This window comes from Protomyctophum bolini (assembly GCF_963924005.1).
Source record: "Protomyctophum bolini genome assembly, chromosome: 22".
Lineage (NCBI taxonomy): Eukaryota > Metazoa > Chordata > Actinopteri > Myctophiformes > Myctophidae > Protomyctophum > Protomyctophum bolini.
The window spans coordinates 26,374,817-26,387,316 of record NC_137883.1 but is presented as its reverse complement, the minus strand read 5'-3'; the positions used below and the strand labels follow the sequence as shown (position 1 = coordinate 26,387,316).

Below are 12,500 nucleotides of genomic sequence, written 5' to 3'. Positions count from 1 at the left end.
ACTCTTCAACATAATATGTTGAAGAGTACATATTATGTACTGTATGTGAGGTGTTTTAATAGTCTTTAGCAGCATCATAGCAGTAATTTTGACAGCATTTCAGACTGCGTAAGAATGTATAATATTCTAAATACTTTGTCCTTCAGACACAATTGTGTTGTGATAGTCTGTGCCAGGCTATTTCTAAAGCAAGAGGGAAATCCTCATACATTACGCACCACAATGACAGGACTTCCCCCACTGGTGGCCTGTTGTAAAGCCTGCCCTTGTGTGTGTGTGTGTGTGTGTGTGTGTGTGTGTGTGTGTGTGTGTGTGTGTGTGTGTGTGGGGCTGGGTAATTTGGCCGCAGAAAGCTATGCTGTGGACCCATGCCCTCTCTAAAGCCCTGATGAAGCCCCTGATTTATACTTGGTTGCATGCCAGTGTCGTGCACCTGTGTCTTGCACCGAGAATAGCTGCTTATAGATCCGCAAAGATCAGGCCTAATGCTTAAACTTCTCTAGCCTGCATCTGCCTACAGGTATATCCTCTCCTGCCAATCGCGTCCTTCCCTTAACTACTTCTGTTTCTCTCTCTTTTTCAGTTTTTCTCTTTGTTGCTGTCGGGCAGAGGCCTTGTATCTATCTCATGTTTGTTTCACATATACTTCGTTATATGCCAGTGTATCCAGATTCCAGACATGTAGTGACAATCAGCTGATATGCTATTTCTGAAAATGTTTTTAAAATATTGTTTCATTTTGTTTTTAAATGTTGCCTATGTCATGCCCGAAATTGGGATGCCAGTTTGAAAGTGGTTAAGTCTTGTCTTTGGGCTTTTTTTTTAGCCTTTTATTGCAGTGGAGAGTTGCCCATCCGGTTATCTAACCGGGGACTCGCTGTCAGGCATTGCAGCCCATATGGTACTTGACCTAATCACTACTAGGGTATCGGATTCCCCCCCAGTTAAAAGTATTAAGAGCTTGTTGTGACTTAATAATAATTTACATTGACGCCATTGGAAGTTATTTTTTCCATTCCAAAGTAATAGTTTTGGACATACAAGGTTTTCCACCTGACAGCAGCGTCTTGCAGTGAAACCTGGCCCTGTATGAGACAGCTGCGGGCTCAGCCGTGACCCAGTGATGACTCTGCAAATAGCTCCACTTACGTTCACACAACAGCCAAGCATCAAGGCTTGTTATGGTTGAAGACAAGAAAGAACCGTTGGCTGCTACGGTCCATAGAGACCACAGAATCATTAGCTACCACTGTTGCCGACTCAAGCTATAGGGACTTGACCACATGAACCCTAGCGTCCCTATTCTGCGATGAATATTTTGCAGAAATATCCGGGCTCACAACGCGACACAGCGTGCTGTGAGCTTGTAGATCGCCTATTCTGTGCGTAGAAAAAAAGCTTTAAGTGTAAAGTATTGGGGGACCTCGGTCAACAAAGTGTATTGGGTTTAAGCCAGGGGTATTTCACCCCTATCAAATACCCCATGAAGCCTTGACTTCATGGAGATTCTTTAGTGTTTGATGCATTCCTGATCCAATATTCCAATATATTTACATCATTTTAGTAAATATTACATAAGAGACAACAACAAGACAATTATTGCAATTGATAATGCATATATTTTTGTGTTTACTAAATGGTTTTGTATTTACTCATGTTTAATGTTTCTTTTGGGCTTTTCCAATTGGAGCAGTTCAAGGTGTGTGTCAGTATGTACTTTTAAGTGTGTGTGTGTGTGTGTGTGTGTATTATGTTACGGTACAAATCTGTGTGTCTATGCATTTACATTTGTGACTAATTTGTAACCCATCAATTGTAGTTGCGTAAGCTGTTATCATATTATCCACCCACCCATGGCCATGCACACTGTACACAGCATCAATTACTGTACTGGTTATCAGAATAAACACCTTATCTGCTCCAGCAGCCCAGGGCCCAGGAAATGATTCTCCGTTCAATTTCCTCATAGACATTTCAGAAAGTATTTATTTAAAGACGTTTACGCCGCAGACAAAGCCAACAAATCATGACAACAAACACAATTTTTTGGACCGAACAAATAATTAGAAGAAAAAACGGCAGGTTACACACTTTTTTTGTTGTTTTTCTTCTTTGTAATTATTTGTTTGGTCCAAAATATTGTGTTTGTTGTCATGAGTTGTCACGACTCGAGTTGGCTTTGTCCGCGGTGTAACCGTCTTTAAATAAATACCTTTTGAAATGTCTATGGGAAAAATGCATTGGGAATCATTTCCTGGGCCTGGCGTCGTCATGAAAGGGGGTGGGACTGCGACGCTCTATAGGGCTATACCCTCATAGGTGATTCGTTGATTAATTGGTCAGTTTGGTCTCAATTGACCAATAATCTGTTAGCTGATTAATCAGTTATTTTATATTTCCCAGCAGCACTGAATGAAAAAGTATAAACACTTGCACTTGTACTTGTAAGTAAAATACCAGATTTGACATCACTGCATGTGGGAAACTATAATTTTAGAAATTTGTCAATTCAATCGACTAATCTGTTAGTCATCATTCGTTGTTGGATCATTAGCAAACTGATAATTTGTTTAGTGGGAGGACAGGCTTAGTATACAACCAGACACCACTGATACTCCATGCCTGTTGTCTAAATCAGTTGTGTCCCACACACAGGCCGTCAACAAGAATGGGATTTTCCACCTCGGACAGGTAATCACTGATTTCACCGTGGGCTGCTGGCTGCTGTGTGGCTCAGTCACCCTGTTGCCAATCTAAGCTTTGCCTCTCATTCTGCATTAATGGAGGCAGAAACACAAACATAACTACAGGCTACTCTGATTTGTCACACAAGCCCCCCTTCCTTACTTCCCAGCGCTCCACTTCTGCCTCGTCCCTCCTCCTCTCACTCCGTCTGCCCCCCCTGGCTCTAATCCGATGGCGGGTTGATGTTGTGTTTCTTTGCTGGGTTCACAGGTTCTTCTCCTATATGAAATGTCTCTAAACAGGCCTGTCCATAAACAAACCCTAGACTGCAGCTACTACTGCTTGGACACTTGTGTAAATCTGCGAAGGGAGTTTAATAGAATTGTCCCCCTACTGGGACACATTAATTATCGCCTCCTCCTCCTCCTAACGTACAATAGACCTGCCGTATGGTTTATGTGAGTTATGTGACATAAACGGTTTTGCAATACTCTGATCAACACAGGTGTTCAAGCACAAGGCTAGAGGTTATTTCTGGATGGGACTCTCCCTTAAGTGAAAACTTCCCTCTCATCCTATGGTGTCGCTGTCTGTCTGTCTGTCTGTCTGTCTGTCTGTCTGTCTGTCTGTCTGTCTGTCTGTCTGTCTGTCTGTCTGTCTGTCTGTCTGTCGCTCTCTGGTTTATCTCTCTCTCCCACACATCTTTATTTCTCTCTCTCTAATATATATATATAAAGTGTAGGTATTTCTTTTAGATTTTCTCTCTCTCTCCCTTTAGTTTTGTGCCCTCTCTCTCCCCCTCTCTATCCCTCCGCCTCTTGCTCTCCAATGCTGGACCTTCTGGTGGGCTTGGTAAATCCCCTCATCGTTGTGGTTTTCCCTTACCTCTCCAAGCCCTGCTGCTGGAAATGGACTCCTTGCTTTTGGTATTCTTCAGTTCAGCCAGACTGAAAAACAATCTGCTTCTAAATTGAATGTCTTAAAACACAATCGGCTTGTCTTTTCTTTTTTTTCTTCTAGACCAGAGATGATTTCCTGGGACAAGTCGATGTACCTCTCAGTCATTTGGCGGTGAGTCTGTTTCTGCTATCAAGGAATGTTACAGAAGGAAGAGACGTCGCTGACGTCATGGATACGCCATGATACTTTCATGGGGTGGATGGAGCCGGCTGGACCAGCTCGTGAACAAACATTATTTCTGAACAATTTAAACCTTTGTCACATATAATCGGTTCAGAAATATGAAAGAAGACACATCACAGGTGGTTTTCTAATAACTTGCTATTCGTGCACAGTACATCATTTTATTTGAAGATTTGAAGAGACAGGAAACGGTGGAAAGTGTCGCAATACTTGACACGTTCAGAAACGTACATTGTGGTCTTTAGATGCCTCCTATAAAATTACACAGTGTATACACATCGAAAACACAGCAGATACAAATGTGTTATTTGTCTGTTATTTACTTTACAAAAGGTCTCAGTCATTCAGAAATAGTGTTTCTCATTGACTCCATGGTAGCTAAAATACCATATTTTTCATATACCTTGTCTGCTATGAGGAAGGCTATTTAATATTTATGCCTACGTATGATGACTTCCATTGTTGTCATTAGGTTTTTGAGTACTCAGGTGTTCCTTATCTTCAGTTTTGTTCGGCATGGTTAACTTTTGTGAAGGTCAAGCTTAAAGTGTGTGTGACTGTGTGTGTGTGTGTGTGTGTGTGTGTGTGTGTGTGTGTGTGTGTGTGTGTGTGTGTCACACACATGTCTTGAGTGTGTGAAAGCCCTGGTGGTCACACAAGCAACCTGCTGTTGCAATCAAGCTGCAGAACAGCATGGAAAGAAGGCAGTCTGGAATGTAAACAAGAGGTACCCGCCGGCCTGAGGGCGGGCTACCCTCTGAGCAAATGGAAAGTGCCATGCTGACTAAATTGACACACACTCGGTTGCATGCAGTGGACTGTTGTCAGATGATATCAAACTTTTAAAAAACAATAACAAATGGAGTCCATGGAGAGGCCATTAGCCAATAGGCATTGGGTTACCTTACACAATTCTTTTGACAGCATTTTGTTTAACCACACGAGCCCTATTACGTAGGTATACTTCTCTATTTTTAAACTAATAATACATAAAACGAAAGGAAAAACATTGTTTTGCTTGTAATGTTACATGCCCAAAATAGGGTTGTCAGGGTTTTTAAAAGCTTATCATCATTGGTTCAGCTGTGAGATATTAAATATGATCTCGTTCATCTCGTGCTCAAGCAGCAGGGACGTGTTTTTTAAGCCAAATTTCATATTGGCATATTTTTAAAACGGAAGGCAGCAGACTGTGTGTGCACCCATTGATCCTTAGCATACATGATGTAGGTCATGTGATTCATAGTCACAGATCGTTCCTTTACTTACCACCTCTGCTTGCTTCTGTTAAGCATTATTCCATTAACCTTCCATGAAGCCTGTCCACTACAATAATTTGTAACAGGCTTCTAGCTACGTTGGCCCTATGAATCACGGTGTCACTTCATCTCTGAGTCACCCAGGCAATGTAGCTTTGGACTACGTTGTGAGCTGAAGTAGAGGAATCATCATCAGTTAGTTTGAATGACTGACACTGTTTTATACTTCCCGCATATGACAGTGATGATGCAGAATTAACAGATCTTCAAGTTCACCACACGTCACATTGTGACACACGTGAGCATACTGTAGATCTGCAAACTTTTTGCTATTTTCTGCCTATAATGACATGCCTGAATACTTGGGATTTCAGGTTGAAAGTGGTTAAAAGTATGTCTGTTGATGTAATATAATGGAATGTACTGTATTTTCCTCATTACATAATGAGATGTTAGTAGACATGTTAAGTGAGATCCACCTTTTCTGCTGTTCAGGGTGTAACTGGAGAAACTCAACATTGCATAATGACTCCACTTGAGATGGGCTGTGTACTACCTATTATAGCCCTGATATTTTGATACTCTCTGACTGAGTATAACAAGTTGGTTGGTTGTACACGCTGTTGATTGATATTAAATAAGTCTTGTTGTTGTCGTTTTGCAGACGGAGGACCCTGCCATGGAGAGGCCTTACACATTTAAAGACTTTCTTTTGCGGCCCAGAAGGTTTGTTTCTATGGCATGTGACATGTTGACTGGCCACTTAATGTGAGCAATGAATGACTACCAGTATGTAGCCTGTGGTGTGAAATGAGTTGCGACTTCAAATCATGCTCCCAAAAAAACGTTTGTGGGGGAACTTCATTGGCCAGGCACATGTACAGCAGCATGTACAGATTGCTCACCGCCAACAGTCTGGACTGACTGCTGTCAGTGTTGACTTTCTGTATGCAAATTAACAAATCAAAATTGGGCAAAACGTTGGCTTGTTGGCACTCAAGTACAAATGTATATGAGATTTTTGTAGCCTCTGCAACCGTAGTGAGGTGTCTCTGTGTGAACTCCAAACTGTATCTGATCAAACCGCCACAGAGTGACAGAACCAAGGCTTACTTTGTAAAGAAGAACCCTCTTAGCAGTCATTGTTGCCACGTTAGTGCACATGGGAAACAATTTCTTTCTCTTAGTGGGTTATTTTTTTGACATTCTTCCTCAGTCACAAGTCCAGGGTGAAGGGCTACCTGCGACTCAAGATGGCATATCTACCCAAGCAAGGAGGAGCGGAAGAGGAGGCTGGTGAGACGAGGGAGGAGACGGAGGTGAGTTCATCCTGTTGACTTACTGTACTTACATCAGTCATCTACAGTACGACCTACTATGATGTATGACTCCATGTTTTTGGCAAGGTTTCCGCCCTATCCAACCACCATGGGTTTCCATTATAGCATACAGTTAAATAAGTCAAACAATATATAAAACATGGCCTCCTGGCAGTAAGTGTACAAAAGAAGTTTGTTGCTGATTGGTCCAGCGCTTTGCGAATTGGGTCCCGTACAGAGTCAGACACACAGACGGACAGACCCATTTCTAGGCGACTTGCCTCCTACTTGCCTCCTACACAGCCACGCCATAACAGCGGCAGTGGCTCAGGGGTAGAGTGGCTGGATGGTAACCGCAAGGTTGCCAGTTCGAACCCGGCTCTCCCAGAGTTAGGGTTGAAGTGTCCTTGAGCAAGACACTGAACCCCTAATTGCTCCTGATGTGCTGGTTGGTGCCTTGCATGGTTTCCGCATCGGTGTATGAATGGGTGAATGTAATGCACAATCTATGTAAAGCGCCTTGGATAAAGGCGCTATATAAATGCACCATTTACCATAACAAGATGGCCCTGCCAAACCAGATCCTATTTTAGTAATCCTGAGGTCTTGAATCATATATCTTTGCTCATTGTATAATTAATTTCCTCCTAACACGATTGGATAATAATTTATAGCTAATAGGTAAATGTATTCAATTGATACTATCTGGCACAATGATTGCTTTTTAGACTGAGGGCAGGACCTTTTATTTTTTAAAGAATTCAAGCAGTATCTTTTAGCCAAAAAAATGGAGACAATGTCTTCTGCAGGTTAGGGCCTGGAAAGTCAATTTACAGTAATCCCCCTTATTTGGAGAAAAAAAAGAAGTTCTTCCTCGCTGTCGGCCTCTCTCTATCTCTCTCTCTCTCTCTCTCTCTCTCCCTCTATACCTCTCTCTCTCTTTCTCTCTCTCTCTCTCTCTCTCTCTCTCTCTCTCAGTATCTTTCTGTCTCTCTGTTGCTCGCTCAAATTGTGGATTGTTTTTGCACTTATATGCAGGATTGCATGCATATAAGTATGCATTAGACTAGAGAATATGATAGAGAGTATATCTTTTCAGACAATCCGAGGAGCACTTTTTCTACTTTTAGTTTTTATCCCTTATCCTTCTTTGCCTTTTTTTTTTTTACATTTTAATTACTTCAAATACATCGCTAGATCAGCTATTTGAACTATTTAAAAATGTTTTTCAAAATAGTAAAAGAAAATCACACTTGTGTGAAGCCTTATCATCATACATCACAGAACCGTGCTCAGCCAATCAAATAATCACAAAATGTCATTCCAGCCAGTCACTTTCGGCATCACTTTCGGCATCAAATCATTGCTGTGGGGTGATCAGCCAAAGTGTTTTGGCTGACCCCCCCCCCCCCCCCCAGAGAGGACGTATAGGGCCTTAGTCCTACTCCTCCTCCCACACCTTGGAAAGCATGAGTGTCTATTTCAAACAAAGTGTGAATTGCCTGTCATAATTTGACCCCCCCAGTATCAGAATGTATTAGGATGTTGATATTCATTCATCAGCCAACACTCCCCACTCACAGGTAGTACCCTGTGAGTGGGGAAGAGGTTTTGAGATAAGGGTTAAGGCCCTGATGAAAACAGGGCCGTATGTCTCTTTCCTCTGCTTCTGTTGCATTTCCCTTTCCAACGGTTGTCTCTTGCCTGCTCCGTTGACCAGGGTTATGAAGACTCGCCGGATTCGGCCACCCAGCGACCTCCGCAGTTGCTGCCCCCGCTGCCCGCAGGCTGGGAGGAGAAGGTGGACAACCTGGGCCGCACCTACTACGTGAACCACAACAACCGTTCCACACAGTGGAAACGGCCCTCCAACATGTATGTTTTTCAGAAAACTGTCATGATTTAGAACAGTGGAACCTTTTCATGTCAAGGACCCTTAAGTTGACACTAAGTGGTCCGCGGACCCCCATTTGAAGAGATATGCCAAGGACCCCTATAAGAGAAGATTTTTACAGCTCTAGCAGAGATTCTCAACCCGTTTAATTTCAAGGACCCGTCGTTTTACATGCATTAGTCTATGGACCCCCATTTAATGGAATTTCTATCTCTGGGACCCTCGCCTTATATTGAAAAATCAATGTTAATTTAACTTTGAGAGTGTACAAATGGTTTGTACACTCATAAGGGTCCATTTGGTTCCAAACTATAATTTAGACTGTGTGGAACCACTGATTTAGAAAACCTCTGTAGAATCGGATCCTTGGGTCTTATCCATAATTCTACGGATAGGCTTTGAACGAAAGCGGACAATCTGCAAGCTAACAATGCATTGCATCACGATACGTTGTGAGTATAAACCAGGCTTGAGTAGATGTGTGTGCATGTCTTTGTTCTTCAGGGATGTGATTTCGGAGACGGAGAGTGACAGCCAACAGCGACAGAACAACCTGGACGCGCACCGCGTGTTCCGCGCCCGCCGTCACATCAGCGAAGACTTGGAGGGCGAACACCTGGAGGCCATCAGGGACTTGGAGAATGTGAGACACCGCACACGCCTTCACTTCACTTGTAGAGGATCACCAAATCAGTTAGCTGTTCCTGAGAGCAATTTCCATAAAAGCCCCTATGATGAGAATGCCTGGTTGTTCAAAATTGCTTATTTGGGAGGATAGAAAACACATAGGCAGCGCAAAATACAGAATTTCATGTTGTAGGACCTTTAAAGTGCTGATGTACAGCACGTGCGTGCGTTGACGTCCGTACGCATGTGTGTTATTCACATCTGGCTGGCTCGTGAATTGAACCATTTGCCCATGTCATTGACATGTCCTCTCCTTTCTTTGCAGTCGTGGGAACTAATCACGGAAGAGGACTCCAACGACCGCTTGGCCCAGTCCCTGCCAGGCCCCTCGGTTTCCATGACGGCCCAGCCCCCACAGACGCCAGCGCCGCCACCGGAGTTCTCAGAGGATTTGAACCTGCGGCTGTCACTTCCCCCTGACACCAATGGAGAGGTGGAGAGGCCTAGCTCTGCTCTGGTGAGACCATTACATCAATCGCTACATTTGATTGAATCTAGACCAGTGCTTCTCAGTAGGGATGTCCCCATCACGGTTCTTTTGGTCCCGATCTGATTCAGATCATTTGATTTTGAGTATCTGCCGATACCGATTCTTCCCGTTCCGATATTTATATTTTATAGAACACATTGATGCCATATCACAATAGTACAATATCACAGACAATATCCAGTCTAATATCATGATATGGATATAATATTGATACTAGGGATGTCCCGATCACGTTTTTTTGCTCCCGATCAGATTCCGGGGACCCTGGGGAATCCCACTGGTACTTAGAAGGGTTCCAGGGGGTCCCTATCTAAAGTATTGATACCAGAAACAAGTCCTAGAAATGTATAAAGTTGAGAATCAGTGACAATCTACATTTCTTGGCAGATCCCAGATTATGCTGGTGTGGTGACTAGTGTTGATTTTGACAGCAAATTTAGATTTTAGTTTAGTCATCGTCTTTGGAATGAAACTTTTAGTCACATTTTAGTCATCTGAAATGTTTCAGTGTTACTCTAGTTTTAGTCCACTAAATATAAGATTTTAGTCGACTAAATCTACAGTTGATTTAGTCAGGCCTTGATGACGTTGTAATGGCTGATTTTACACTTGCTGAAAATAGCAGATCTACAAGCTCACAACGCATTGCGAAACTTGCAATGCGTTGTGAGCTTGTTAATATTTTCAGCATGCAACCAAGTGTAAAATGACTTGTGTCTTTATCTCTTGTCCACTAGTCCCTTCCTAATATTTTAGTCTAGTTTTTATTTGTTGACAAAATTGTCAACATAATTTAGTCTTAGTTTATGTCATCATGGCTTAGTTTTAATTTTGTTTTCCTGTGATTGTTCCATCTGTCTCTCATCCGTATGTGTTCTCCTCTCTGTTCTAACAGAGCCAGCTGTCCAACAGACTTCGCTCCTCCAGTATGACGGATGGCGTTAGCGATCAGGCCCAGGCTCCTCCCCCATTGGTATGCATTTCTCTCCCCTCTGTTGTTTTTCATCCTGTATTCCTCTCCCGACCTCTTTTTACCTTCTGTTTGTTTCCTTTGGTTAATTTGTGGCTTGTCGTGAGGTGAATATCTTCATTGTATTATGATGCCTCTGCAGACTGCTGCGTTCACTCCATGTCTTGAAATGACATGCTGCGTTTATCTTGCTCCTCTATCGCCCACACTTCTCTTTGCTGTGGACGGTGTACAAATGGTCACCCATGATCGTCTATCTTCTATGTCCATAACTCGCGGTACACCTGGATTAAAGTTCTCAGTCGCCACGGCTGATTTCAGTCATTTGAAAAAAAAGAGGGCTAGATGGATTATAGGCGACGGTACCTGTTACCGTTTAGAAGCTTCTTCCAGAAACACAAATGATCTCTGAAATGTCATAAAAGCAACCTTATTAATGCCTCAAATCTGTGATTGCTTCAGCTGGTCGGCCAAAAAACGTCATCACTACATTTTCGATGTCTTGAGATTTTATTTTGCTTCATTCTGTGAGTACATCATCATAGCACGCTGATATGGTTCCTTCTTCGCATTTGAGTAAATGGTGCGCTGTGACTGGCCAGTCGCTGTGATTGACAGCCTACACCTAACCCTAACCTTAACCTCAGTAAAACTATACCTAAACCTAACCCTAACCTCAGTAAAACAATACCTAAACCTAACCCTAACCTTAACCTCAGTAAAACTATACCTAAACCTAACCTCAGTAAAGCATACCTAAACCTAACCTCAGTAAAAATAACGCAGTGGCTGGGGGGCGTTTCCAAGAACCCGAATGCGAAGAAGATACCATATTAGCTCATAGCACACTGTCCTGCACCACGCTCTGCACCGTCACCTCCCGCTCACTTCCACCCCCTGTCCTTCCTGCCAGGCAGCCACGCAGTGTCTTCTTTTCTTTTTTTCCCACCTCATTTCCCGCAACTCCTCTGCGTTGGTCGTGATTCGTTCGTTCTCTGCCAGCTCTGCAGCATCAGTGAAACCGGTGGCGTTCGCCGTTAGTGCTGTGTGCCAGCAGGACACTGGGGTGGGATAGGATAACGATAGAAAACCCAGGTGCACTCAGACTGACAAGTCCAGTGTAGAGCAGTGGGTTAAAAGGGTTTTTCAACCCTTTTAATTTCAAGGGCCATTATTCAGCATTTGAACCACGGAACACCATTTGATGAAATTTTGCCTCTCAGACCCAAGACTAAAGAATATTTTATTTTGTTGTCGTTGAATACGATTTTGACCACAATTCCATGCTGTATTGATGTTGGTACCATAGGAGAGATAACAGGCAAAACCAAAATAACAATTATATTTTACATTCCCTAATTGTGTAGACTTCTTGTAAATTAAGTAATGCAGATGATTAACAATAATTTAACTCAGGGGTTCTCTTCTCAACCCATGGGTCACGACCCCTAGGGGGGTTGCCAAATTATTTTGGGGGGTCCCCAAAATGGGTTTTTTTTTTCTCCAACTGAATGGCTAGAAAATGGAAATTTACATACAGTACATAAACTTTCCTTAATGATTATATCTGGTTTCAGTATTCATTTATGATATATTTTCTCTAATAAGGTTATGTTACATGGCCAAAGCATTTCCGGGGGTCCCCAGCCAAAAAGGTTGAGAACCCCTGATTTAACTCATGAAAGTGTAAAATGAAACCACATTGACCCGTAAGGGTCAATTTGGTTTCATTTAACACTCCCAAGAGTTAAAGATCTATAAGGGTCCATTTGATTACCAACTCTCTGTCATTTCGCTGGGGATGTAAAAAGAAAATATGTACAAAATTACAAATATATATTTGTAGGGACGACAAGTTGAATTTAAGTGCATAAAAGTCTCCAATATGCAACCAAACTCGCCCTGAGTCATAGCATGAATCAGCTGAATATTGAGGAACTGTCACATGATCTGCTCTGATGAACGTGCCTCCCACGTAGTCGAGTCATAGTAAACACCAGCTTGGCATTGGCTGCATGCCAAGACTCTCAAAGGAAAACTACAGGTGCTGATG

At 42.6% G+C, this 12,500-nt stretch overlaps 1 protein-coding gene across 8 annotated transcripts in view; it reads left to right on the top strand.

The window, feature by feature from the left end:
• Positions 1-12,500, top strand: part of nedd4l (NEDD4 like E3 ubiquitin protein ligase) — a 62,909-nt gene that overhangs the window by 19,918 nt on the left and 30,491 nt on the right. For 5 of the 8 annotated variants that reach the window (XM_080756149.1, XM_080756148.1, XM_080756147.1 and 2 more), the window contains 8 exons: positions 2,656-2,691; positions 3,706-3,756; positions 5,752-5,813; positions 6,304-6,406; positions 8,127-8,281; positions 8,805-8,943; positions 9,253-9,444; positions 10,373-10,450. In XM_080756149.1, coding sequence (XP_080612275.1) covers positions 2,656-2,691; positions 3,706-3,756; positions 5,752-5,813; positions 6,304-6,406; positions 8,127-8,281; positions 8,805-8,943; positions 9,253-9,444; positions 10,373-10,450 — 816 coding nt within the window. The remainder of the gene's footprint in view (positions 1-2,655; positions 2,692-3,705; positions 3,757-5,751; positions 5,814-6,303; positions 6,407-8,126; positions 8,282-8,804; positions 8,944-9,252; positions 9,445-10,372; positions 10,451-12,500) is intronic. The other 3 variants (XM_080756150.1, XM_080756144.1, XM_080756146.1) reach the window with 2 other exon arrangements.